General features: G+C 41.9%; 1 protein-coding gene across 6 annotated transcripts in view; it reads right to left on the bottom strand.

Moving 5' to 3' along the window:
• Positions 1-277: 277 nt before the first annotated feature.
• Positions 278-27,442, bottom strand: part of MYPN (myopalladin) — a 123,922-nt gene continuing 96,757 nt past the window's right edge. For all 6 annotated transcript variants that reach the window (XM_009214835.4, XM_017962998.3, XM_009214834.4 and 3 more), the window contains 8 exons: positions 23,603-23,824; positions 18,204-18,353; positions 17,178-17,260; positions 15,205-15,331; positions 13,103-13,310; positions 10,652-10,817; positions 5,664-5,797; positions 278-2,009 (listed from right to left, as the gene is read on the bottom strand). In XM_009214835.4, the coding sequence (XP_009213099.2) occupies positions 1,840-2,009; positions 5,664-5,797; positions 10,652-10,817; positions 13,103-13,310; positions 15,205-15,331; positions 17,178-17,260; positions 18,204-18,353; positions 23,603-23,824 (1,260 nt within the window). In that variant the 3' untranslated portion in view covers positions 278-1,839. The remainder of the gene's footprint in view (positions 2,010-5,663; positions 5,798-10,651; positions 10,818-13,102; positions 13,311-15,204; positions 15,332-17,177; positions 17,261-18,203; positions 18,354-23,602; positions 23,825-27,442) is intronic.

Genomic DNA, 27,442 nt, shown 5'->3' with positions numbered 1-27,442 from the left:
GAATAATTGAAATAGTTATTGCTTGGGGATGTAACCTATGGCATTTTGTTTTATTAAGAAATAAAGATTGAAAATATTTTTAAAGTTATGAAAAAATAGAACGAAGAGCACTAGAAACTTCTACTTTGCTTCAAGAGACAGCATTCTGCATGCCTCAAATATTACCTTCTCTAGTAGGTTGTGAGCTCTCTGAGGGCAGGGACTGTGACTTATTCATATCTTTATATCTGCCTCAGTATCTAGCACAGCATCTCATACAGAGTAGACATACAAATGATTTCTCAAGTGAATGAATTTATTTTTATGCTGGAAATCCTTGCCTTGAAGTGAAGAAAGTTTCAAGCCTTTCTAAGCAGTTACTATCTGGTCACACAAATACAATGCCAGCTGGGGGTGCTTGGCACAGACAGCATCAGAGATTCGAGCACAGGGAATTGGTAACAGACACCTGCAATTCATTTCCCTGGACAGCCTAGAGCAAACTGTGCTATCATGAGCGTTCCCAGGGCAGTGTTTGGACTGGTGTGTGGGTGGTATACTCCTGCAGAATATAAGATTAGGCTATCTTATAATAGACATAATAATAGAAGATTCATTCATCCAGCAAATATTTATTGAATGTCTACTTTGTGCTAGGTACTCTTCTAGGCACTAGGGATATCACAGTGAACTTAAGTCTAAAAATTCCTTAAGAGGCAGGGTTTGAATTGGTGATTAGAATAAAGATGCATATTCCCCTTTCCCCCAACTTTTCCACTTAGCAGAATATTTTCTACATAGAAAATGCAATTTGACTAATGATCTCAAAGCATTTCAAAGCGATTAAAGACCTCTCCTTCCAAAACCACTGCTCTGCTGGGGCAAGTGACAAAAACAACACTCTCCCATCATTTCCTCTCCTTGTTTGTATCTCTTACTTCCTCCCGCACTTTCAGACTTTTGGGGAGAGGGGTAGGAGCGCGTGAGGTGTATTTTGTGGGTAAATGATGACTCTTGCACATTTTGTAAGTGGCAGTTGAAGCTAGTAGTTTTTAAAGTGACCCCGCAGAGGATTTCTTTCTGATTGGCTTATTAACAATCCTTTAGTTCTAGTGTCTAGGGATATGCAAAGTCAGAAAAAAACAGTCACCACCCAAAAGAAAATGGTGCAGACAAGCTGGTAAGGCCATGTTTTGGCCACAAAACAAGTGCACTGTGCAATATCAACTGTTTCAGTGAGTTTTTGGACTCTCAAGCACATTTTGACACCTTATTATGTGGCTCAGTACACCCAGGATATGCAAATCAAAAGTGTCTGTCTGCATACGTGAGTTGTATGGCATGACCTCCTAATGCTAAGTGGAAGCTGATTTAGTGAATTCACCAAAACTACTGCTATACATGTAATCGATGAAAGGCGATGGTGACCTCCCCACCTTTCTCCTTGGCATTGTTTGGTGAGTTAGTTATATCCTAAGGTCACTACTGCCTAACTCCTCTCAGCCCAGGCATATTGCTCCTAATTGCTCCTAGTGCAACCTAAACATCCCTAACACAACAGGGGGCAGGGGAACATGCTAGTTTTTTCCCAAAGCAGTGGATGGCAACTGTGTGACATCTTTGGTTCATCTGTATTATCTTCTCACATCTCTGTTGGAATCTTTAGAAGGCACGGCCCTACCTTTCTCCCCCAGCTGAGACTGCAAGAATCCCTAGCTGACTTGTTCAAAGCACTCCTTGCCACAGGTCCAGCAGCGTGGGAACTTACTCAACTTCGATTGTTTGGAAACCACCAAGTCTGGCTTGTTCTCATTCTCCCTCCACAGTCCGCTGTGTTACACAGCAGGCACCCAGACATTCTTAAAGTTCATCACTCTCCACCACACTCCGAGAAGAGCATGAATACACAATCGTGCTTTCCATGGAGGAAAAGGCAGAAAATATGTCAAGTCCTTTACTGGTGAGAGATCCGTAGCGACTGCCGCTGGGCCGGACAGACATGGGCGGTGGGATCTGATGGTGCCACTGAGCTGGAAAATGGACAAAATAATGTGTTATGATCAAAGGAATGAAGTCCAGCAGGTACACTGCAGAGGCGCATTCGGTCCTCACCCTGATGCTCCCTGCAGATTCTTGGTAAAGCATGTAACTATATCTGGGTCTGAATTGCCTCATCTGTAGAAGAGAACAATAAAGCCTTCCCTGCCAGGAATAAGGAAACTGTGCTGGCGATGTCTTAAGCCCCTAATTCCAAAATCTGTGATTCTAATTCAGTAAGATAATAGAATCCTACAAGTGAGAGATCAGAATTCCTCTAAGATGGGGCCAGGCACAGTGGCTCATGCCTGTAATCCCAGCACTTTGGGAGGCTGAGGCAGGCACATCACTTGAGCTCAGGAGTTCAAGACCAGGCTGGCCAACACGGTGAAACCCAGTTTCTACTAAATACAAAAATGAGCTGGACATGGTGGCGTACACCTCTAATCCCAGCTACTCAGGAAGCTGAGGCATGAGAATCACTTGAACCCAGGAGGTGGCAGTTGCAGTGAGCCAAGATCACGCCAAGGCATGCCACTTCACCTAAGTGACAGAGCGAGACTCCATCTCAAAAAAAAAAAAAAAAAAAGAATTCTATAAGATGGAAGAGTGAGTGACTAGGGCGATTTCTCAAGCTTATCCCCTTCCACCAGCCTACCATGAAGGCCTGTTAGGGGCAGTGTACAGAGGGTTGTAGGCTCTCAAAGAGGGTACCTCAAAAGATAGAGATAAGAAAGCTGCAGAAATGAAAGCCAAACAATGGGTTTGACCTGAGCAGTGCCTACCTCACACCCTAATCACCCTCATCAGCCATTACTTATCTACCCATCTCCCCAGTCAGGTTCTATTGTTACAGCAAGGAGACTGAAAAGTAATTTAGGTACAATCAACCATGGTTCAGGGACAAAAGACAATTTATTAGAGTTTTTTTTTTTTTTTTGAGACGGAGTCTTGCTCTGTCGCCCAGGCTGGAGTGCAGTGGCCGGATCTCAGCTCACTGCAAGCTCCGCCTCCCGGGTTCCTGCCATTCTCCTGCCTCAGCCTCCCGAGTAGCTGGGACTACAGGCGCCCACAACCGCGCCCGGCTAATTTTTTTTTTTTTTTTGTATTTTTAGTAGAGACGAGGTTTCACCGTGGTCTCGATCTCCTGACCTTGTGATCCGCCCGCCTCGGCCTCCCAAAGTGCTGGGATTACAGGCGTGAGCCACCGCGCCCGGCTAGAGTTTCTATGTTCACCAAGTGCTGCTGTTTTTAGCAGACATGACTTTAAGGTTTGAACATGGCCTGAGTGAGATACCCATCCAAACTTCATAGTCTCTGCGGTGGTTCCTGATTCAGAAATTACCAGGCAATCTTCTGATTAGGTTTCTGGATACTTTGATGTGGAGAAGCGTGTTCCCTACGTGGGGAACTCTCATGCTGTGGGTCCTGGAAAGCTGTGCCCCTTTCTAGCATTCCGATTTAGAAATTGGTCCTTTGTTGATTTCATCATCTTGATTCAGTTTTTCAGTCTACATACCTCTGAGTGAATTCGGAAAAATAAAAATCTGGGGGACCAAACCTAGAGCAGTTTCACTAAAGAGCAGACACTCAGTAAGGCCTGCTCTTGCACAGTCTTTCCTCCCAGCCCCTCCATCTCTTAGCCCTTCCCTGCTCTCTCTGACATCGTAACTGGACTACTGCAGTTCCTAGGATTAGGAAGTGAGAGAAGAGCGAGGGGAGCCCTACGTGTCCCCATTCCTCAGAAAGGCAGAAAGTGTGGTGGCGGGGAAGGGAACTGATTCCAGCCCAAGTCCTCCACGCCTTCTCCATCCTAGGTCCCAGCTGAAGAAACAGCACTGCCTATCGTTGGTGCTATGGAAGCAGGACAGGAATGAAAGGGAGAGGAGAGCCAGGACAAAGTGACCTGGAAACTCAGCCACTGGAGGGCAGGATTGGCACAAGAGTCATCTGTTTCAGGGCTTATTGGTAGGGAGTTTCTCAGTTGGAGACCTACTGCCTTCTGACTTGGTGAAGACTGGGAAATGGCTAAGGACTTAGCCTTGATTAAGGAACCTATCACTATTGGCCTCTTTCTCCCCTGATTTTTCCAGGGAAAAGCACATTAGTGTCTGCTTCCTTCACAGTTTAATTTCTTCTCAAGTCCTAGGATAAGGGAAAATAACCAGAAAATTACATATTTTCTCCGAAAACTAGACCTAGGGAAAATGGCAGGCTGAAGCCCCTCCTGCATAGTACTAAACAAACGGAATACCTGCTGTGTACCCATAAATAACAGAGACGTCTATCAGGCAATAGACAGAGCTACTCTTATTTATTATGTTGGTTAATCAGGTTAAGCCAGTTTTGAATGTGAGACTTCAATTATGTTTTTTAAAAAAAAGATTAAAAAAAAAGAAACACTCTTTTGGGTTAAGAAATATGTCTCCAAAAATACCAGTTAATGTCAAAAAGTGTAGGATTGACTACACAAATACATAAATAAAAATCAATTTCTTGGATCCTTTTGAAAATTGGAAATGTGGTTCAAAGAAACAATGCAAAGGCCTAGATTTGCTTCCTAGCTGTAGTCACTAACCTCTCTGAGCCTTCCACTAAATATATAACACAGCCAATTCAAGTGTGAGGGAGCTTCCCAGAAGACGTGCTCCAGCTCAGTCTAAAAGGTTGAGTGGAAACTCACAGGGAGGGTGGGGCGGGCTGTTCCAGGTGGTGGGACAGCCTGTACAATGTTGTTACTCTCATGTGATCTTCAGCCTTAGATGAAGGTAACTACAATTATAATAATCTCATGGGTCTGGGAGATTTAAGGGTATCACTTTGGATCCCGCCTTTGGAAGAGAGAGGGGATCCTATGTGTCATTCTACAAATGTCACCTGATATTATCATTATTAGGACAGCTCTCTATTATTAGAGACGTCTGATTGGGGGACTGGAGCAATACACATTTGTTAAATGAATAAATGAAAGGAGTGTCAAAAATTCTGCCGGGGGATCACAGGTAGTGGGAAGTTCCAGTGGGTAGCCCGCAGCAGCAAGGAGATGGCAAGAAAACATTGGATGTTCAGAAGCACAAGCACTTGGAAACTCTGGACTAGCTGTAATTCCTGATATTAGAGGCCCTCTTTTGGAAGAAGGTTAAGCTCATAGTAAAATGTAAAAGTAATGCCCTGAGGTAAACAGGATGAGATGACTTTTAAAATCTATCTCTTAAGCACTAAAATATAGTATAGCCTACCCAATTCATTTATGGAAGCATACTCCATCTATCTTTATTTTATTTATTTATTTAGAAGCAGAGTCTTTCTCTGTTACCCAGGCTGGAGTGCAGTGGTACAATCTCGGGTCACTGCAACTTCTGCCTCCTGGGTTCAAGCGATTCTCCTGCCTCAGCTACCTGAGTAGCTGGGATTACGGGCATGTGCCACCATGCCTGGCTAATTTTTGTATTTTTAGTGGAGGTGGGGTTTCACCATGTTGACCAGGCTGGTCTTGAACTCCTGACCTCGGGTGATCTGCCTGCCTCGGCCTCCCGAAGTGCTGGGATTACAGGCGTGAGCCACCTTGCCCGGCCCACTTATCTTTAAAGAAAGATTTGTAAGCTATCAGTTGCATACAGATGTTCAACTGACAGCATTACACTTACCATATATATCCAGCCTGGCAGTGCACGACACGATGCCGGCTTCGTTCTTGGCTGACAACGTGTACCATCCAGCATCTGATTTCTTGGCTGGCTGAATGAGAAGGCAGGCATACCCTGTCGTGTCCTGGTGCATACTGGAGAAAAAGAGAATATACCTATATTTTATTTGGGGGCAGAAGTGCCTTTGTCAAATTTAGGGTTCCAGGAAGAAGGGGAAACTCAGCTTCAGGCAAATATCAAGACAAATTTGAAGGTGGAAGACGTCACAGAAGAGCGGCAGTGAGCTTAATCATACTAGGAGGAAGGGGCAGCTGGGGCTGAGACCTGCTCTTGCCCTCCCCTCTGCTGCAAGTCCACTGAAGTTGCACTCCCCACCAGCAGAACCCCCACTTTTCACAACCAAAGTACAGAAAGATCTCTTTTCCAAACAAGGTTGGACATTGCATCGATTACTTTGTTAGGACGCTCTGGGAAAGCAGGACAAAACAGAGCCAGGGGGTGGATGGACTGGCAGCGTAGACAGCATTTCCTAATGTAACCAGCCGGGCTCACGCAGCATCCAGCTTCATGAGGTTTAGGAGGAAACCAGCCTGCTGTTTCCTTCTGTTTTTCTCCACATCAATAGTTTTTCACCTTGATTGCATGTTGGAATCCCAGGCCACATGCTAGGTAATTCTATCAGAGTCAAAGGCTGGGATCCAAGCATTAGGATTTTTGGAAACACCCCAGAGATTCCAATATACAGCCATGGATCAAAAAACATCGGGCCACATGTTCCCTACACCCCTTGTTGGCCTGGCCCTCTTATCACTCATAGTTCCAAGCTCTCCTATGGGGCTGCCACAGCTCATTTGCACGGTAGGGGCAATAGCAACAGCTTCCTGAGCTCAAAGGATGAATAAGTGTTTGCCTTTCATTGAAAGTTATTATGTCTAAGAATTTATAAAGTAATAAGAATAAACAAGAATAAATCAATTAATAACAAGTACAACAAGAATAAAGTAATGAAATATCCACCACGATTTCACTAGATTAACACATTGGCTACCTTCACCTTCTGATTAGTTAATTAATTAATCCATTCATTCTTCGATATATTTCTTTAGTAAACACTTACTGGATACTATGTTGGGGAAAATGCTGGGTGCTGTTGCCTTCGGTGCTGAGGGTGTAAAGATGAACAGGACAAAAATTTCTTCTCTTTTTTTTGAGACAGAGTCTTGCTCTGTTGCCCAGGCTGGAATGCAGTGGCATAATCTTGGCTCACTGCACCCTCCACCTCCCGGGTTCAAGAGACTCTTATGCCTCAACTTTCCAAGTAGCTGGGATTACAGATGCCCACCACCATGCCTGCCTAATTTTTTGTTGTTTATAGTAGAAATGGAGTTTCACCGTGTTAGCCAGGCTGGTCTCGAACTCCTGACCTCAGGTGGTCCACCCGCCTTGGCCTCCCAAAGTGCTGGGATTATGGGTGTGAGCCACCACACCTAGCCAAAGAAATTCCTTCTCTAGAAGGATCCCTAAGTTTAATGGAAAATAAATAAATAAAAGATAAATAAGTAGAAATAAAGATAAATAGAATGCAAATGCTAGAGTAATGCTGTGGGAAAGATGCCTGGGGAAGACAGAGGGGAAAAGGTTATTCTGGGAAGCCGCAGTCATCAAGGAGGAAGCATGAAGATACTGGATGTTCAGAAGCACAAGCATATGTGAAGTTAGGCTCACAGAAAAATGTAACACTGTATAAAGACCTGAGATGACTAAAATGAGATTACGTTAACAATCTATTTCTCAAGCACTGAAATATAATGCAGCCAATTCCAGGGTGGGAAAACTTCCCAGAAGATGTGCTCCAGCTCAGTCTCAAAGGTCAAGTGGAAACTCACAGGGAGGGTGGGATGTGGCTGTCCCAGGTGGTGGAACAGCCTGCACAAAGGCAGGGAAGGGAGGGAGGCATGTTCCTTACAGCTGGGGTTGGAGGGCACACCGGGTACTGGCAAGTGGGGGGACTGGGAAGAAGGCAGGGGAGAGGGTCACGTGCACCATGGTAAAGGGATGGGACCCTTCCTCTCAGATTATGGGAAACTAATGATGTATTTTAAGCAGGAGCTGATATGATCCGTTTGTATTTTTTATTTATTTATTTTTTCTGAGACGGAGTCTCACTCTGTAGCCCAGGCTGGAGTGTAGTGGTGTGATCTCAGCTCAGTGCAACCTCTGCCTCCCAGGTTCAAGTAATTCTCCTGCCTCAGCCTCCCAAGTAGCTGGGATTACAGGCACGTGTCACCATGCCTTGCTAATTTTTGTATTTTTAGCAGAGACAGGGTTTTGCCATGTTAGCCAGACTGCTCTCCAACTCCTGACCTCAGGTGATCTACCTGCCTTGGCCTCCCAAAGTGCTGGGATTACAGGCGTAAGCCACTGCACCCTGTCAGTTTGCATTCTTAAAAGATCATCTTCACAGTGGTGAGGAGGTGTATTGAATAGGGCTTGAGCCTGGCCGCAGAGAGACACATTAGGATGCTATTGCTGTAGTTTGATGAGGTGAGGCAATAGCAGTGGAAATTCATGCATTTGTTCATAATTCCTTCATCTTACATAATATGCTACTAGGTGAAAGGCATTGGGTGTTGTGATGAGTCAGGACATATGAAAACAAAGGAGACGCGGTCTCTTCCCTCAAGATGCTCACAGTCTAGTTGTGGGAGACAGAATGAAAGCATCAATACTAACAATTGTGACTATGTGCAAGAGTTGCTGGTAGAAGAACATCAACTCAGTCCTGGACCAAGTAGGGGAGGAAGCAGGGGCGCTGCTCTTCCTTAGACAGATGATGTTTGAGGTGAGCGTTAAGGGATAACAGACATTAGAGAGGTGGGCTGCAGCGTGTGGGTAGGGGAGAAGGCGAAGAGAGTTCCCAAAGAAGGAACGTCCTGAGCAGAGGCATATAGGTGAGAGAAGTCAGGGACATGAAAACCGTAAATACTTACAGCACAGTTATAACCATGGTGATATACAGGCAGTTCCTGACTTAGGATGCTTGCATCCCGTATGCTCCTCAATTTATGATGGGGTTACATCCAGATAAGTCCATCGTAAGTTGAGAAGCAATTCTCTCTCTCTCTCTCTCTCTTTCTCTCTCTCTCTCTATGTGTGTGTGTGCGTGTGTGCATGCATGCGTTTATTTAGGACCATTCAGATGTTCCCAGGTGTGTGGTTTTCAGAAGCTAATCACTACGACTTTAAAGTATCAAAATATCCTATTCCTTTTTCTTTTGAGACTGAGTTTTGCTTATCCCCAGGTTGGAGTACAATGGCATGATCATGGCTCACTGCAGCCTTCAAATCCTGAGCTCAAGCAATCCTCCCTTCTCAGCCTCCTGAGTAGCTGGGGCTACAGGTGTGTGTCACCATGCCTAGCCAATTAATTGTTTTTTAGAGATGGGGTCTTGCTATGTTGCCCAGGCTGGTCTTGAACTCCTGGTCTCAAGCAATCCTCCTGCCTTGGCCTCCCAAAGTGTTGAGATTACAGGCATGAGCCACTGTGCCCAGCCAGAATGTTGTATGCTTACATTAAAATGACAGGCATCTTTTCACTAAAGGCAGGGGGAAGATGAATGGGCAGTGAATGGGCAGCAGTCTCTGAGTCTTAGGCTTTCCCCACCGCAGCATCTCAGTCACTCCTCCTCCCTCCCCTGCCACTGCCTTCCCCAGGAAGTGGTGACCAAACCGAGCTGGTCCTCAGAGTCCAGGGCTGAGCAATTACCCAGCCCCAGCAGTCAGCCTCGACTAGGAATGAGCTTTCCAGACATTGATTTTGTTTTTGCCCAATAAAACCATATTTAAAATTGTAGACCCTCAGTTTACTTAGTGTATATAGTTTAATCTAGTTTAACATGTTGCATTGTTAGATTGGAGCGTTAACCCAAGACTGTTCTCTGTTCTTGCTTAAGTTTTACTGGAGAAAAATACACACCCCCACACCGCCAACACACACAATACACACACATATTTTAGATGACAAAATTCTTTTTTTTTTTTTTTTTTTTTTTGAGACGGAGTCTCACTGTGTCTCCCAGGCTGGAGTGCAGTGGCGCGATCTCGGCTCACTGCAAGCTCCGCCCCCCGGGTTCACGCCATTCTCCCGCCTCAGCCTCCCAAGTAGCTGGGACTACAGGCGCCCGCTACCGCGCCCGGCTAGTTTTTTGTATTTTTAGTAGAGACGGGGTTTCACCATGTTAGCCAGGATAGTCTCGATCTCCTGACCTTGTGATCCACCCGCCTCGGCCTCCCAAAGTGCTGGGATTACAGGCTTGAGCCACCGCGCCCGGCCAGACAAAATTCTTTAAACCCAACAGCTACAACATCCTCTGGGGCAATTTCAGTTTACTGTGGAGAAATAATTTTCAGTAGAAAGTTTTGTACGGCTACCTTTACTTACTTGTCCCCTTGTAGGATAAAACCAAATGGCAAATAAATTGCCATTTCCCTAAGTTGGTTAGGGAAGATTTTTTTTTGAAACAGAGTCTCACTGTGTCGCCCAGGCTGGAGTGCAGTGGCGTGATCTCGGCTCACTGCGAGCTCCGCCTCCCGTGTTCATGCCATTCTCCCGCCTCAGCCTCCCGAGTAGCTGGGACTACAGGCGCCCACCACCACACTTGGCTAATTTTTTGTATTTTTAGTAGAGACGGGGTTTCACTGTGTTAGCCAGGATGGTCTTGATCTGACCTCGTGATCCACCCACCTCCGCCCCCCAAAGTGCTGGGATTACAGGCGTGAGCCACCGCGCCCGGCCTGGTTAGGGAAGATTACCCAGTTTAAGAAACTGGATCCTTAAGCTTACCTTAAAAACAATCATTTAGTGATGGATGGAAAAGGAGTGTAACTGCCTTGATGTTTTATTTTGTTTTAGTTTTTTTACTTCAAAGAGCTTTTCTGGGTCCTAATATAAATGAAGACATGGGACAAAAAATGTGCAAAGTCTGTACCTGATCCTCTCTCTGGTGAAAGGGATGGTCTCATTGTCTTTCTTCCAGTAGAACACAGGTGGGGGCATGCCTATTACGCGGCACTCCAGTCTCACAGGGTGGCCTTCGGGAACACCGCAGTTCTGTAGTTTCTCCAGGATCACTGGTGCTTTCTTCACCTCTTTGGCTGAGCAAGAGAAGGGTCATTCTTTTTCTCTTTGGTTTTTTTTTTTTTTTTTTTTTGGAGACTTGCTCTGTCACCCAGGCTGGAGTGCAGTGGTGCAACCTCAGCTCACTGCAACCTCTGCCCGCATCCCTTCCCCACCAGGTTCGGGTGATTCTCCAACCTCAGCCTCCCCAGTAGCTGGGACTACAGGTGTGCACCATCAGGCCTGGCTATTTTTTGTCATTTTAAGAGAGATGGGGTTTCACCATGTTAACCAGGCTGATCTCGATCTCCTGACCTCAGGTGATCCACCTGCCTTGGCCTCGCAAAGTGCTGGGATTACAGGCGTGAGTCACTGCGCCTGGTGGAAAAGGGTCATTCTTATTTGAATAGTAAGTACTTTGAGGTTCATGCCTCACACTCACCACAGTTCTGGAATTTAGCACAGCGGGCATGCACCCACCTTACCTCCTGGTCAGAACACTCCTCATGTCTCTTAGGAGGATCACTGCCTTGATAAAAGCTTCATAAATGGTTTAAAAAACCCAAAGAAATGGGGCAACCATCTCTGCACATCCCACGAGAGGCAATACTTGAGGATCTGGGTCATACGCATGGGATGCAAATGCCAGGAATGGTGGAATTAAAGGAATTTATTTTATACCTCAACAGTAGATTTTGAGAAACCATATATTCTATTTACTGAAACAGATTTTGGGGGGAGGAGTTTTATTTTGTAGAAGTCATAATAGTTTTTCCACAAAAATCTGACACCTACAGAATAATACTATCTCAAACACACACACAAGACTGTGCTTCCCAAGGGGGCTTTTAGAGATTTGGCCAGGACAAATTTAGGTAAAGGTCCCTCATGTCTTAGGGTTCCAAAGCCAATCTTTTTAAGCAAAATAGTGGAATAAAGGTAAAAGCCTGAAATCAATGTATTCTTGCAGAATGAGTTTTTCCTATTTTATTGGTGAGAAGAAATTAAAAGTGAGGAAAGGAAAAAGATATACAGGGGAAACTGCCACTAGCCTAGAGTGAGGATTAGCATGCTGAAGGCACCCTGATTTTCTTCTTTTTTTTTTTTCTTCTTCTTCTTTTTTTTTTTCTTTTTTTTTGAGATGGAGTCTTGCTCTGTCACCCAGGCTGGAGTGTAGTGGTGCAGTCTTGGCTGATTGCAACCTCCCCTTCCCAGGTTCAAGTGATTTCTCCCACCTCAGCCTCCCTAGTAGCTGGGATTACAGGTGTGCGCCACCACACTCAGCTAATTTTTGTATTTGTAGTAGAGATGGGGTTTTGCCATGTTGGCCAGGCTGGTCTTGAACTCCTAACCTCAGGTGATCCACCTGCCTCGGCCTCCCAAAATGCTGGGATTACAGGCGTGAGCCACCGTGCCCCACACCCTGATTTTCTTAAAAGGTCACACCGAGAGCAGGAGGAAGCCCAGCACCAGAATTCCTGCATTCTGAAATTTACTTCTGGTTGGACTACTGCTCTGCAAGGCTGGCACCTCCCAGATGACAATGTCTTGTTATCCTTATGGATAGGCATCACAGTGTTTTGTTCACATCATCTAAGAATATAAAATTTCATTTGTTTAGATATTGATTCAATATTTCTTGGGCACCTTCCACGTTCCAGGCACTGAGATTCACAGAAGAGAGACAGAGGCACTGGAGATGCGCAAGACGAGCCACAGTCTCTGACCCCAGGAGCTCAGCATCTCTTCAGGGAGGCAAAGAATTAACAGTTGCACAGAAGGCCCTACGTACTCTGTGAATCTCTCCTTTTCTGAGTGCTATAGAAACACTTTATTGTTGTTAGGCTGGGAAGGGGTAGTTGTGCCTGGTGGATTCACTGTACCTGGCGGTGACATTTCAGTTAGACCTTACAGAATGAGTAGGAGGTTGCCAGGCAGAAAAGGAGATTCTGGTAGAGGGATCATTGGTGCAAAGGCATGAAAACTTAGACGGGGGACAAAGAGGCTGGTATGTTACAGGAATGATGGACTGCAGGGCACATAACTGGAATTTAGTGACGGCTAATGGATGGATGGATTGATTGATGATTACAATGGCTCTCATTTATTTAATGGGTATTATGCACATGGTATCAGGTTATGATTTTAGATTACTGGCATGGTTTTGAAAGTGATGTGGGAAATACCGTCCCACCACAGTGAAGGGGAAATTGAGATTGGAGTTAGCCGGGCAAAGGATGAAGGAATTCTGGCAGAGGCTCTGCCTATTTGGGCAATGACTTTGGAGGAAGTTTTGTTTAGGGGTCCCAGCAGCAAACCTTACCTACTACAGAGAGCTCCAGGCTAAAAGAATTCTGCCCGGTTTTGTTGGTAGCGATGCACGTATAGGTCCCCGCGTCGCGCTGAGTGAGCGGGTCAATGAGCAGAGAGTGGACTCCGGTCTCCCTGACCAGCATCTTGTGGGAGGCATCTGGTAGCACAGGTTGGCCATTGAGTAGCCACGTCAGCTCCGGGGGCGGTAAACCACTCACCTAATAAACAACAGGACAGCTGAGGCAAATGACTGATGACAGGCACAGTTATTTGATGGCTGAATTCTTTATCCTTGCTTGGCACCAAACAGACAGGGAGAGAAAACATGGAGTGATGAGAAAGCTCTCTGTAGGGGCATCGAGAGAAAAGAAGGGTCTGAATAAACGGCTGCATGAATTTGAACTGTATGGTACTTTGATCACAGTTGAGGTCATGGTTAACCTATGTGATTATACTCTAGATTAGAATAAATAAGAATTAAAAAGCGAAATAGATAGATACAGTAGGCCTGCAGCATCAATTTCAGAGACGATATACTGTTTACATACCTAATAGCCAAGAGAAAAGCCAGATTTTTTTTTTCTAAAACCAAAAAACAAAAACAAAAACACAGGATACATGTGCAGAACGTGCAGGTTTGTTACATAGGTATGCATGTGCCACGGTGGTTTGCTGCACCTATTGAACTGTACTCTAAGTTCCCTCCCCTCACCCCTCCCGCCCACCCAACAGGGCACGGTATGCCTCCTCCCTGTGTCCATGTGTTCTCAGTGTTCAACTCCCACTTATGAGTGAGAACATGTAGTGTTTGGTTTGCTGTTCCTGTGTTAGTTTGCTGAGGATAATGAAAAGCCAGATAGTAAACCAGAGTTCTTGAACCTTGCTGTATATTACAATCATGTGGGAGGTGTTTAAAAATCCTGGTGCCCATTTACCATAAATCAGAATCTCTGGGGATGGGACCCAGGCATGGGAATCTTTCAGAGTTTAGGGAGGGGGATGTAACAATCAATCTGAATATTATTTAGGCAGCCACAAAGAGAAGAAGAACCATAGATAGCATAGATAGAAGTGGACCCTTTACGGATGCTTAACCTCAAGCTTTGACTAATTTGCATCTAAGTCTTCCATAGCATTCTGCACCTATGGGGCAGAAAGGGTGATGCAAGCTTCTCTTCATACTGAGAGATATCCACACTGCTCAACTAAAGCCTGGTCAAAAAATGAGAATGTAGAATAGCTAAAGGTAAAGGAGGTTGATTAGTATAAGAAACCAGCTTTTGTTCTCATACACTACCTTGGGGCCATATTTTCACGTCTGTACATTTTCAAAGGCCACAAGTCCAACAATTCACTTCAAGGATGTGAAAATCACACCATATGCTCTATAGTTTTTATTACTTTCCAGACACCAAATGAAAAGACTTGTATCTAAACCTTCCATGGCATTCTAGAATTCTTAAAAGGCTTAGATGCAAATGTCTGAATTATAGTAGTCCTCCTTTTATCTAAAGTTTCAGTTACCTGAGGTCAACCACAGTCTGACAATATTAAATGAAAAATTTCAGAAATAAAGTTTCTAAGTTTTCAGTTGTGTTTCGTTCTGAGTGGCATGATGAAATCTCATGCTGTCTTACTCCATCCTATCCAGGGTATGAATCACCCGTTTGTCCACCGTGTTCACACTGTCTATGCTACCTGCCCCTTAGATAGTAGCTGTCTTGGTTATCAAATTTAAAAAATACTATATATAGGGCTCAATACTACCTAAAGTTTCAGGCATTCACTGCGGGGCTTGAAACGCGTGCCCCTCAGATAAGGGACAACTACTGTGTATCACCTCTTTGGTTGTCTTCTAAAAATGCAATTAACTTGATATAACACCAATGTAATTTTTATTAATATCTAAAGATTCAAAAATTTCATAAAATAATTTCGTCTGACATTAAATACTCCAAACAAGCTTTATGATAAAAAAAAGTGATCTCTGTCCCTTCCCCATCTCATCTTTCCTGAAAAAAGAAACCCACAAAACAAATACAAACAAAAATGAATGCAAACAAATACAAAACACGAACAGATCTGGAACCAAGGATGGGTGCCGGAGTCTACCTTACAGTCCAGCCGACAGAGGCGCCCCTCGTGAGCTACCATATCCCCAGGAGCCTGCAGGAAATGTGGTCGGAAAAAGCGTTCCTGTAGGGGCTCTTTGTCTCTTTCTTGCACTCGGGATCTTCCCCTATAAGAACAAGCGTGTTCAGATATTAAACATAGAAATAAACTTACAAATTTATGATGATAGGCATTTAGGCATGGCTACAGGACCTAGAGAACAGATTTTTTTTTTTTGTTTGAAGGGAGAAAGGGGAGGCTGGAGCATAAACAATAAATAATGGTGTGGAGCTGATGTAAAACACAAACTGGTAAGTATCTCACACACTGTGGGACTGTCTTGTGAGATCTGCAATCAAATAAACAGGCTTAGCTTCTTTCTGTCATTCTGGGTTAAGTGGGCTCAGCTCACCTTGCTATGAGTTCAACCAGTTGTTCAAAAGTCATCAAAATAAACAAATAGATCAGTATTCAATCCGAACTTCAAACAAGAGCCAAAAGAGAAGTCCTGTTTATTACCCAGAGCAAGGCAGCGGCAATCCCTGTGTCTTTGAGTAATAAAATTTAACCTGGCTATAAATCATGGCAGACCATTAAAGATGAGTATGAACTTAAACTGGATAAGACTGAACAACAGTAACAGCTGTTCTTAAAAAAGAAAGGAGGAGGAGGAAAAGAAGGAGGAGGAGGAGGCAAAGGGAGAGGGGGCCAGGTTTGGTGGCTCAAGCCTGTAATCCTAGCACTTTGAGAGGCTGAAGCAGGTTGATTGCTTGAGGAGTTTGAGACCAGCCTGGGCAACATGGTGAAACCCCATCTCTACAAAAAATACAAAAATTAGCCGGGCATGGTGGCACACATCTGTGGTCCCAATTACTTGGAAGGCTGAGGTGGGAGGATAACTTGAGCCCGGGAGGTGGAGGTTGCAGTGAACTGAGATTGCACCACTGCATTCCGGCCTGGATGACAGAGTGAGACCCCCATCTCAAAAAAAAAAAAAAAAGAAAAAAAAGAAAAAAAAGAAGAAGAAGAAGGTATAGTTGCAATGCTGGTGAAATACTGTATCTGAAACATGGGTCACTATTTTTGTTCCTTTGGTAAGTCACATTTAATTCTTCTGTGTCAGCAGCTATGGAATGCTTTGCTAAGACTTTGTGGCACCGTAAGATTCAAGTGGAGAGCCAGGCTCTTTCTTCTTAGTGGTTAGTAAAATCAGAGAGGAAGAAAACCAGTTGTTACATTGGAGACAACAACAAAAACATTCCATCAATATACATTCAATCATGAAAGGTTTCTGTTTTATTAAACAAAAGATGGTAACTTACTTCAATGGGTCTGATTTACATATTATGTGTGCAGGTGCTACTGATGGTTACAAATTTTGAACCATTAAAAGCATGCCAGGTTGGGAGTGGTGGCTCATGCCTGTAATCCCAGCACTTTGGGAGGCCAAGGCAGGAGGATTGCTTGAGGCCAGGAGTGTGAGACAAACCTAGGCAACATAGCGAGACACCTGTCTCTACACACACATAGAAAAATTTAGCCGGCATGGTGGCATGCGTCTGTAGTCTCAGCTACTTGGGAGGCTGAGATGGGAAGATGGCTTGAGCCCATGAGTTTGAGGTTGCAGTGAGCTATGATCACACGACTGCACTCCAGCCTGGGCAACCAAGTGAGACTTTGTCTCTAAAAAATAAAAATCAAACTTAAAAAAAAAAACCCCAGAGACTAGTGCTTGTTAAACTTTACTATGCTTGTGAATCACCTGGGAATTCTGTTAAAATGCAGATTCTGAGTCAGTAGATCCGGAGTGGGGCCTGGGATTCTGCATTTCCAGCCAACTCCCAGGTGATGCTGATGCTGAAAGTGAAGGACTACCTTTAATTAAGAATTCATGGATCCAGTAGTTTGGTGCTCATGATAGTGGGGAGGTGCTTGGGAAGGACCTAGAGAAGGGGAATTCTTATTGTTTTTACCTGTGAGACTGACCAGCAGAGGTTAGTCGACTGCGAATGGGCAAACTTTGTACCATCAAGTGGCCAGAACAGCTGATTCTCCCCTGACAAACAGAAAATGAACAAGATTAAAATAAGAAGAATCTCACACTTTTTCAATGTACATAAAATTTTCTGGACCAGAACACTGTGAAATTTTGACTATTATGAGTTTTTCTTTGGGGGAGAGGAATAAAAACAATAAAATCAATAAAATATGATTTCTTAAATCACTGTTAATATTCCGGGGGAGAGATTTTTAAGAGTATGGTAATGACTTTCATTTTAAATTGAGATATAAACAGCACAAAGGTAAAAAGAAATTTGAATTCTTATGTACTTAACGTTATTTGCAGTCATAATTTAAAAGCATGGCCAAATATTTTCATACGTTCCTCAACAGAGACTCTTTAAAACTAACATTTCAGTAGGAATGGATGTTATAGTTCTGTACTTCCTACTCAAATAGTAATTGAAGATGTTTATTCTGCCACATCTTTTAGGGGAGTTTTAATATTTGCCTTCATTCAGAAAAGGAAAGTGGATGATTATGGCTTTCCAAGTTTAAAAAACAAAACAATCCAAAAATGTGGACATTATGAGTTTGAGGGACATTCACAAACCTTTGCAAAGTAATTTGCCTATTCACTAAAGAACAAAAACGACAGATCATTCCTGATAGAATGATTGGTCAATTGATTTATTGACTCTTCAAGAGAATCAATGTGTTGAGAAACACAAGACTGAGTTCAATAAGTCTGCAAGGTATACACAGTGAAAAAATAGTACTAGTGTCCCTTGACAAAGGCTGAAGCATTGAGTGACCTGTTAGTGGCTAACTAGTCTTTTAAGTTGTGATGCTGTGCCCTAGTTACACACAATCACAATGCTTCTCATTCATTTTCCTCAGCAATCCTTAGTAACTCGCACTTCTCAAGGTCTCATTCACAATGACATCAACTGCTCCTTCCTCAGAGTGCAGCACAGCGCAGAACCCTGCGTCTCCACCTGGGGGTTGGCTGCCATGATGGTGTAGTTGCCATCGTCATCACTGGTGGTGGATTCAATGTGCAGAGAACATGTCCCATCTCCTTCTCGCCTCATTTTGCAGTGCTCATTTCTCTTAGAAATCTGCTTACCATCTTTGAACCAGTAAACCTGAAATGAAAAATTATCAAGATGTACACTGTTTTGTTTATCTTTAAAGGTTAATAAACTAGGGTCTGGGGTGAGGCAAGGGACAACTGCCATCTTTTAAGTGACCCATACTTTATGAAGCACTTGGAAAAAAAACTTATAAAACATATTAAAAATGACTGTATAATCTGCCCCTCGACTTGTACCTACATAATACTATTTAACATTAAATGTTATTATTTAAGTCAAGAATTCAATATAATTTAGGACTAAGATGAAGTTTTTGACGATTTTTCTTGTGCTTCATATTTAGTTTTAAAAACTACCCTAAGGAATGGACATGTCTTCAGAAGCAAAATAATGAAAACCAGGAGACGGGATATTTTCTCATTACCTTATTTACAAGTTCAAGTCTCCTGCAGTTGCAGATCTCAGCACTTAGAATAAGTCACCTTGCTTGAAAGGTTAGTATGGTTTGTTGCACTAAATGGAATGAGGCTAGGATTAACTTGCTAAATTTCTCATCCAGCCAAAATGTAAATATCTATGTGTGTGTGTGTGTGTGTATACGTGTGTGTGTGTGCATGCACATACACATCTATCTATATATCTCATGTTAAGTTTTGCATGTGTGAAGGAGATCTCTCAAAGACAGAGGAGATAAATACTGGTTGCAGCTGTCCTCCTCTACTTTTCCTGGTTACCTAACCATACATGATAACACTATGCTAATGTTTATGAAAGAAGAGCAGAGAGATTCTTTGCCACAAACCATGCTGGGTGTAAATCCTTCTCTCAGCTGACTGCCAAAAAATCTGCTGATTTATGTGATTTTTCAGCCTCCAGTGATAACGATGTGACATTCTTAGCATTTACCAACCTAATAGTAATGCTACAAATATAGCTCACTTTGTACAAGAACAGGTACCCTGTGGATATTAAATAGATATTAAGTAGACAGAAAAATATCAGTTTGGTGAGCTTGATGGCTATGAAAATCAATAGCCCAAAATATAGTATTATGACTAGGACACTTATTTTAAACTTTTATTAAAATTTGAACTTACCCATAAGTCTGATTTCTTTTTAGCCTATTTAATGATCTCATTCCTGATGGTTTTTTTTTTTAAGTGAAATTATCTGGGCTTTGCTAATTTTCTGGTATGGGTTTTCATTCTCTTTGTATATACTTCACTAGAGTCTGATAAGACTTTCTTACTAAAAGGGAAGTTTATAGCAATAAATTCCTACATAAAAAAACCCAGAAAGACTCCAAATAAATTAGCTAAAGAGGCATCTCAAGGAACAAAGAACAAACCAAATCCAAAATTAGTAGAAGGAAAGAAATAATAAATACAGAGCAGAAATCAATGAAATTGAGACTAAAAAAAATACAAAAGACCAAAAATACAAGAGATGAAAAGTTGGTTTTTTAAAAAGATAAACAAAATTCACAAACATTTAGCTAGACTAAGAAAGAATCAGAGAACAGAGAAGACCCAAAAAAATAAAATAAGAGATGAAAAAGGAGATAATACAACTGATACCACAGAAATACAAATGATCACTAGAGACTATTGTGAACAACTATATGCCAGCAAATTGCAAACCCTGGAAGAAATTGGCAAATTCCTGGACACATATAACCTACGAAGACTAAACTACAAAGAAATAGAAAACCTAAACAGACCAGACCAATAATGAGTGATGAGACTGAAGCAGTAATGAAAAAGTCTCCCATCCAAGAGAAGCCCAGGGCCTAATGGATTCACTGTTGAATTCTACCAAATATTTAAAGAAGAACTAATATCAATTCTACTCAAACTATTTCAAAAAATTAAAGAGGAGGTAATACTTCCAAACTCATTCTACAAGACCAGCATTATCCTGATACTCAAACCAAAGACCCAATAACAACAACAGCAACAACAAAAAGACGACAGGTAAACATTCCTGATAAACATAGGTGCAAAAATCCTCAACAAAATACTACCAAACTGAATTCAATAACACATTGAAAAGATTATTCATCATGATCAAGTGTGATTCATCTCAGCTCTGCAAGGATGATTCAACATAGGCAAGTCAATAAACACGACACATCACATCAATAGAATCAAAGACAAAAACCATATGATCATCTCAATAGACAATGAAAAAGCACTCAATAAAATTCAGCACCTCTGTATGATAAAAAACCCTCAACAAATTGAGTGCAGAAGGAACACAACACAACACAATGAAAGTCATATATGACAAACCCACAGCTAATACCGTATGGAACAGGGAAAAATTGAAAGTCTTTACACTAAGATCAGGAACAAGACAAAGATGCCCACTTTCACCACTTTTATCCAACATAGGCCTAAAAGTCCTGGCCAGAGTAATTAGGCAAGAGAAAGAAATAAAGGGTACCCAAACTGGAAAGGAAGAAGTCAAATTATCCTTGCTTGCAGATGACACGATCTTATGTTTTAGAAAAATGTAGGCTTTATCAAAAACCTCTTAGGGTAAACAAATTTAGTAAAGTTGCATGATACAAAATCAACATACAAAAATCAGTAGCATTTCTATACACTAACAGCAATCAATCTGAAAAAGAAATCAAGAAAGCAATACAATACCTACAAAAATAAATAAATAAAATGCCTAGGAATACATTTAACCAAAGAAGTGAAAGATCTCTACAAGGAAAACTATAAAACACTGAAAGAAATAGAAGAGGGCACACACACAAATGGAAAGATATCCCATGTTCACGAATTGGAAGAATTAACATTGTTAAAATGTCTATACTGCTCAACGTGATCTTCAGATTCAACGCAATCCCTATCAAAATACCAATGGCATCCTTTGCAGAAATAGAAAAAACAGGCTGGGAGTGGTGGCTCACGCCTGTATTCCTAGCATTTTGGAAGCCCGAGGTGGGTGAATCACTTGAGGCCAGGAGTTCAAGACCAGCCCGGCCAACATAGCGAAATCCCATCTTTATTAAAGGTACAAAAATTAGCCAGGCGTAGTGGCACACAGCTGTCATCCCAGCTACTCGAGAGTCTGAGGCAGGAGAATCGCTTGAACCTAGGAGGTGGAGGTTGCAGTGAGCAGAGATCTCACCACTGCACTCCAGCCTGGGCAATAGAGCAAGACCCTGTCTCAAAAAAGGAAAAAAAAAAAATAGAAAAAGCAATTCTAAAATTCATATGGAATCATGAAAGACCACAAATAGCCAAAGCAATCCTGAGCAAAAAGAACAAAGCTGGAGGCATTATGCTACCTGATTTCAAATTATACTATAAAGCTATAGTATCCAAAACACCATGGTACTGGCATACAAATAGACACATAGACCAATGGAACAGAATAGAGAACCCAGAAATAAATCCATGTATTTATAGCCAACTCATTTTTGACAAGGGCACCAAGAACATATATTGAGAGAAAGGATAGTCTCTTCAATAAATGGTGCTAGGAAAACTGAATACCCATATGGAGAAGAATGAAACTAGATCCTCACCTTTCACCAGATAAAAAAATCCACTCTAAATACATTAAAGACTTAAATGCCAGGCCTGAAACTATGAAACTACTAGAAGAAAACAATGGGGAAACACTATAGGATATTGGTCTAGGCAAATTTTTTGGGGGTTAAGACCTTAAAAGCACAGGCAACAAAGGCAAAAAGAGATAAATGGGATTACTGCAAGTAAAAAGCTTCTGCACAGCAAAGGAAACAATTAACAAAGTGAAGAGACAACCTACAGAATGTGAGAAAATATTTGCAAAGTATTCATCTGACAAGGGATTGCTAACTAGAATATATAAAGAACCCAAACAACTCAATAGCAAAAAACAAAAACAAAAACCAAGACTGTTAAAAATGGGCAACAGACCTGAATAGGCTGGGCATGGTGGCTCACGCCTGTAATCCCAGCACTTTGGGAGGCTGGGGTCTCCAGGGTGGATCACCTGAGGTCAGGAGTTTCAGACCAGCTTGGCTAACATGGTAAAACCCCATTTCTACTAAAAATACAAAAATTAGCTGGGCATAGTGGCGGGTGCCTGTAATCCCAGCTACTCAGGAGGTTGAGGCACGAGAATCGCTTGAACCTGGGAGGCAGAGGTTGCAGTGAGCCGAGACTGTGCCACTGCACTCCAGCCTGGGTGACAGAGTGAGACTTTGTCTCACACACACACACAAAAGACCTAAATAGACATTTCTCAAAAGAACACATACAAATGGCCAACAGGTATATGAAAAAATGTTCAACATTACTAATCAACAGGAAAATGCAAATCAAACCCCAAGAAATATCATCTCACCAGAGTTAGAATGGCTATTACCAAAAAGACAAAAAAATAACAAGTGCTGGTGAGGATGTGGAGAAAGGGGAACCCTCATACACCGTTGGTGGAAATGTAAAGTAGTGCAGCTGTTATGGAAAACAGTATGGAGACTGTTTTCTCCAAAAAACTAAAAATAGAACTACCATATGATCCAGCAATCCCACTGCTGGATATATATCCAAAAGAAAGGAAATCAGTATGTTGAAGAGATATCTGCACTCCTGTATTTATTGCAGCACTATTCACAATAGCCGAGTTACAAAATCAACCTATATTTGTCCATCAGTGGATGAATACATAAAGAAATGGGGTATCTATACACAATGGAATATTATTGTGCTATAAAAAGAATGAATGAAATCCCATCATTTGCAGCAAAATGGATGGAACTGGAAGTCATTATGTTAAGTGAAGTAAGTTGGGCACAGAAAGACATGTATTGCATGTTCTGACTTATATGTGGGAGCTAAAGGAAATGATCTCATGGAGGTAGTGAGTAAAATGGTGGTTACCACAGGCTGGGAGGGGTAGACGGGAGAAGGGAATGAAGAGAGGTTGGTTAATGGGTGAAAACGTACAGTTAGATAGAAGAAATAAGTTCTAGTACTTGATAGTACAGTGGAAAAATTATAGTTAATAACTTATTGTATATTTCAAAATAGCTAGAAGAGAAAAACTGTAATGTTCCTAATACACAAAAAAGATAAATGTTTGAGTGATGGATATCCCAGTTATCCTGATTTGATCATTTCACACTGTATACAAGTATAAAATATCACATATACCCTAAAACATGTACAACTATATCAATAACAAATACAAAAAAGAAGAAAAAACATTGTGTATATGTTTTAAAGACCTTCTTGAAGGCACTGTCTATAGTTCCATGCTGTTAGGTGGCCAACTGGCTTGTCATCTTCCCCTACCTTTGGAACAGGTATCCCAACAATTTTGCAGGTGAATGTGACTGGAGAGCCTTCTGTGACCCGGAAGTGCTTGAGTCTCTTGTCAAAGATGGGAGCAATACACTTGCCCGTGGGGATCTCATCGTGTTGAATTTCATCATCTGATTCATCAACAGGAGTACGTTCCAAGCGAAACTCTATTTCATTCATGAGCCTCTGCTCAAAGCTTGAAATTTTGTACTCCTGTCAAAATGACAAACATGTTTCAATTTCCATATGGCAAGGAAGAACATGTCCATCAGGACAATTGAGGAAGCCACTTTTTAAGATTCAGACATTAGATTTATACCATGAAATCCAAATAAACCAGATATGTTTCAGATCCAGTTTCTCACCATGGAGCACTAAAGGAAATGTCAGTGTCTCTCCTAAAATCCCACATGGCCTTAGTGCATCCTGACATTCCACCTGAGCATGCAGTCCCAGTAGAATTCTGTAGGAAATGGAATGTAGATGGAATATAATTTTCAGAGCTATATTAGTGTTCCTTTCAATATGGATAACTTCCTATAGAGTTATTTTGGCAAAGCCATTCTGAACTGCATTCTGATATATGCCTGCAACGCCTGCATCACCAGCTTCTTGTCTCTACTGGATTTTTCCATCTTCACACTTGAGGAAAAGCTGTCTTGAAAAATATATCGCTACTGTAACAATACAAGATGGTGGAAAAAAAAAAAAAAAAAAAGAGGCCAGGCACAGTGACTCACACCTGTAATCCCAGCACTTTGAGAGGCTGAGGTAGGTGGATCACCTGAGGCCAGGAGTTCGAGACCAGCCTGGCCAACACGGCAAAACTCTGTATCTACTAAAAATACAAAAATTAGCTGGGTGTGGCGGTGCACACCTATAATCCCAGCTACTGGGGTGGCTGAGTTATGAGAATTGCTTGAACCCAGGAGGCAAAGGTTGCAGTGAGCTGAGATCATGCCACCACAATTTAGCCTGGGCAACAGAGCAAAACTCTGTGTCAAAGAAAAAAAAAAAAATAAGAAAGAAAGAAAAAGAAAAGAAAAAGGAAAAAATCTCTCTTAACTCCATATCTACTTTCACTGCATCTCTCTGCCCCCCTCACAACAAAACCATTTGAAATAATCCTCTGCTGTTATGAGATCATTTCATTGTCACCTATTGTCTTGCTAACCTACTTCAATTAGTCTTGTGTTCTTTTTGTTCCTCTGAGATTGCGACTGTCAGGGTCTTCAAATATGCCACATCTAATTGTCATTTATCTATTCTTACCTTACTTGATCTAAGCAGCATTAGACACAGATGACTACTTTTTCCTTTTGAAACATTTTCTTCCGTGACACACCATACTGGTCTTTCCTTCTCTTTTTCTCGCCGCACCAGTCTCCTGTGCTGGCTCCATCTCTGCTCTAGGTGACCTCATCCAATGTCCAAGCTTCACATACTTTCTGCTCATGACTCCCAAATCCATATCTCCAAGCCTGGTTTCTGTCCCAGAATTCCAGAGTCATATACTACTATTCTACATTATGATGTCTAATGGGCATGTCAAACAGGATGGCTCAAACAGAACACGCTTGATTTCTGTTCCCCAGAGATACTCCTAACCTCCTTTTCCTCATTTCAGGAAATGGCACCACTATTCATCCACTTGGTTAAGTGATTAAACCAATGTTTCTCACACTGTCTACCATGAAAATCAGGTTTTAAAAATTTCCAGCCTGCACTTTTGTAAAGTAAAATAAAAACAAATTACTAGCAAAATGAAAGAAATGCAAAATTATTGTATACTATATAAAACTTCCCTGTCAAATTTCTATAAAACTTTCTGAATTGTTACCCTTTTTTTTTTTTTTTTGAGACAGAGTCTCCCTCTGTTTTGTTGCCCAGGCTGGCGTGCACCCTCTGCCATGCCCAGCTAACTTTTGTATTTCTAGTAGAGACGGGGTTTCACCATGTTGGCCAGGCTGATCTCGAACTCCTGATCTCAAGTGATCTACCCACCTCAGCTTCCCAAAGTGCTGGGATTACAGGTATGAGCCACCATGCCTGGCCCTGAATGATTACTCTTAATTTCTGTGCTAATCTCAAGGCAGAGAGGTGACATCTTGCAGGCTGGCACAGGTCCTCGGACCACACTTTGACAGCACTAAGTAAACCCTAAAACTAGGACTCATTTTGGATTCCTCTTACTCCCTCTCCCTGCCATAGCCTGCCCATCAAAAATGTCACCTCCCCAAAGCAGCCTCCCCAGATCCCTTCATCTAATGTAACTCCCCATTCTAGTTCTCTACATAGCACTGGTTACTATCTAGTGTTTTTCTTGTTTGTTTATTGATTGAATGATTGAATCTCCAAGTGTTAGAATGTTAGCTCCACAAGAGCAGGGATCTTGTTTGTCTTCCTTCCCCCTATACTGACAGCACCTAGAAGAGTACCGGCACCATAGCAGGTGAGCACTTAATAAGTATCTGAAGAACAAGTGAATACATGAATGAAATAGAAGCAATCATTTGTTCTGACATTACCACATCTTTGAGGAATCTGGAGCCATGTGCTTGGGGTGAGAGTGAGACCTTTGGTTAAACTTATGGCTCTAGTTAACCCTAATTTTATAATTTAGGGGAACTCTATGGAGATGGTACTGGCATGCTCCTGAAGTGGAATTTGGAAGCACATGGCTGATATGCACCTGCCCCTAGTCAGTGGGAGAGTGACTGAGTTCAGCACTCGTGCATTCTCAAGCTAAATCACGTTAGTGATGTCCTCTAATTACTGTCTTATACATTCAGTATAATCATCTGAATTTGGATAGAATTTTAACTTCAGAACTACAGAAACTAAGTGTTTCTTGGTTTTAATTTGTTGGAATCAATTTTAAATCTGCTCCTCTCTGCCACATCTCAAACTGGGTAAAAAAAAGTAAGTACCCAGTTCTTATAGGGTGGAAAAAGTGATTAATTTCCCATAAAGTTTATTAATTTTTAATGAGATCATTCAAATCAGTTAAAGTAAAAGATCATTACTGGATTCTGAAACCAGATTTAGTTGAAATATATTAAGATTATTTTCTACATTATAGGAATATTTTTGGGAAAAGTTAATAACTAAAGCTTCCACTATCCACCTATTAGGTGAAACTATGTGAAACTGACATTTTTGTAGGTCAACAATGGTAGACTATCAGAAGTTTCATATGATTCAACCTAATTCTTCACAATGACCGTATTTTCCATAAATATATTATATGGTCTCACAAGTTTGAAGTATTTTCTAGACTTGCCAGTTTAAAATCACACCAGGAATTTTTTTTTCTTTGTTGGACTGTATTCATGATTCTAAATTGATATTACTTTTCTTTTTAACAAATTTGGGTTTATTTTCCAGGATGTTTAGAAGTAAACCAATAAGTCGTTTTATTCCGTTACCATATGAGATAGGTGCTACATTTTATTGTTTATTATTTTCAAATTACATTCAAAAAGAATAATTCACATAGTTCTCACTCCACATGCAGATCCTAGACCCCAAACTTTCATGAGGGTGACTTCTCCATTTATTTCAGGCTCTGTGATCATTGGTGGAGAGGGGTGTGGACTGGGTGCCTGTGTTCACAGGGAGAAGTGCCTAGAGGTGCTGACTGAGCCTGTATCTGGCAGGGGGTGTTGGGGAGGGTACGTGGATGGCACCCACCCTAGAGGCCACTAGGGAATTAGCTGGGGACTCTTCCTATGGGTAAATCATAAAGAAAAGGTTATTGTTTCCTAAAAGCTAATCTGTGTTTTTCAGAGTTTTCTGTTCATATTTCAGAAACAAAGACTAAAGCAAGCA

Source organism: Papio anubis, chromosome 11 (assembly GCF_008728515.1).
Source record: "Papio anubis isolate 15944 chromosome 11, Panubis1.0, whole genome shotgun sequence".
Classification (NCBI taxonomy): domain Eukaryota; kingdom Metazoa; phylum Chordata; class Mammalia; order Primates; family Cercopithecidae; genus Papio; species Papio anubis.
The sequence above is the reverse complement of the archived record's forward strand: the minus strand, read 5'-3'. Positions and strand labels throughout refer to the sequence as shown.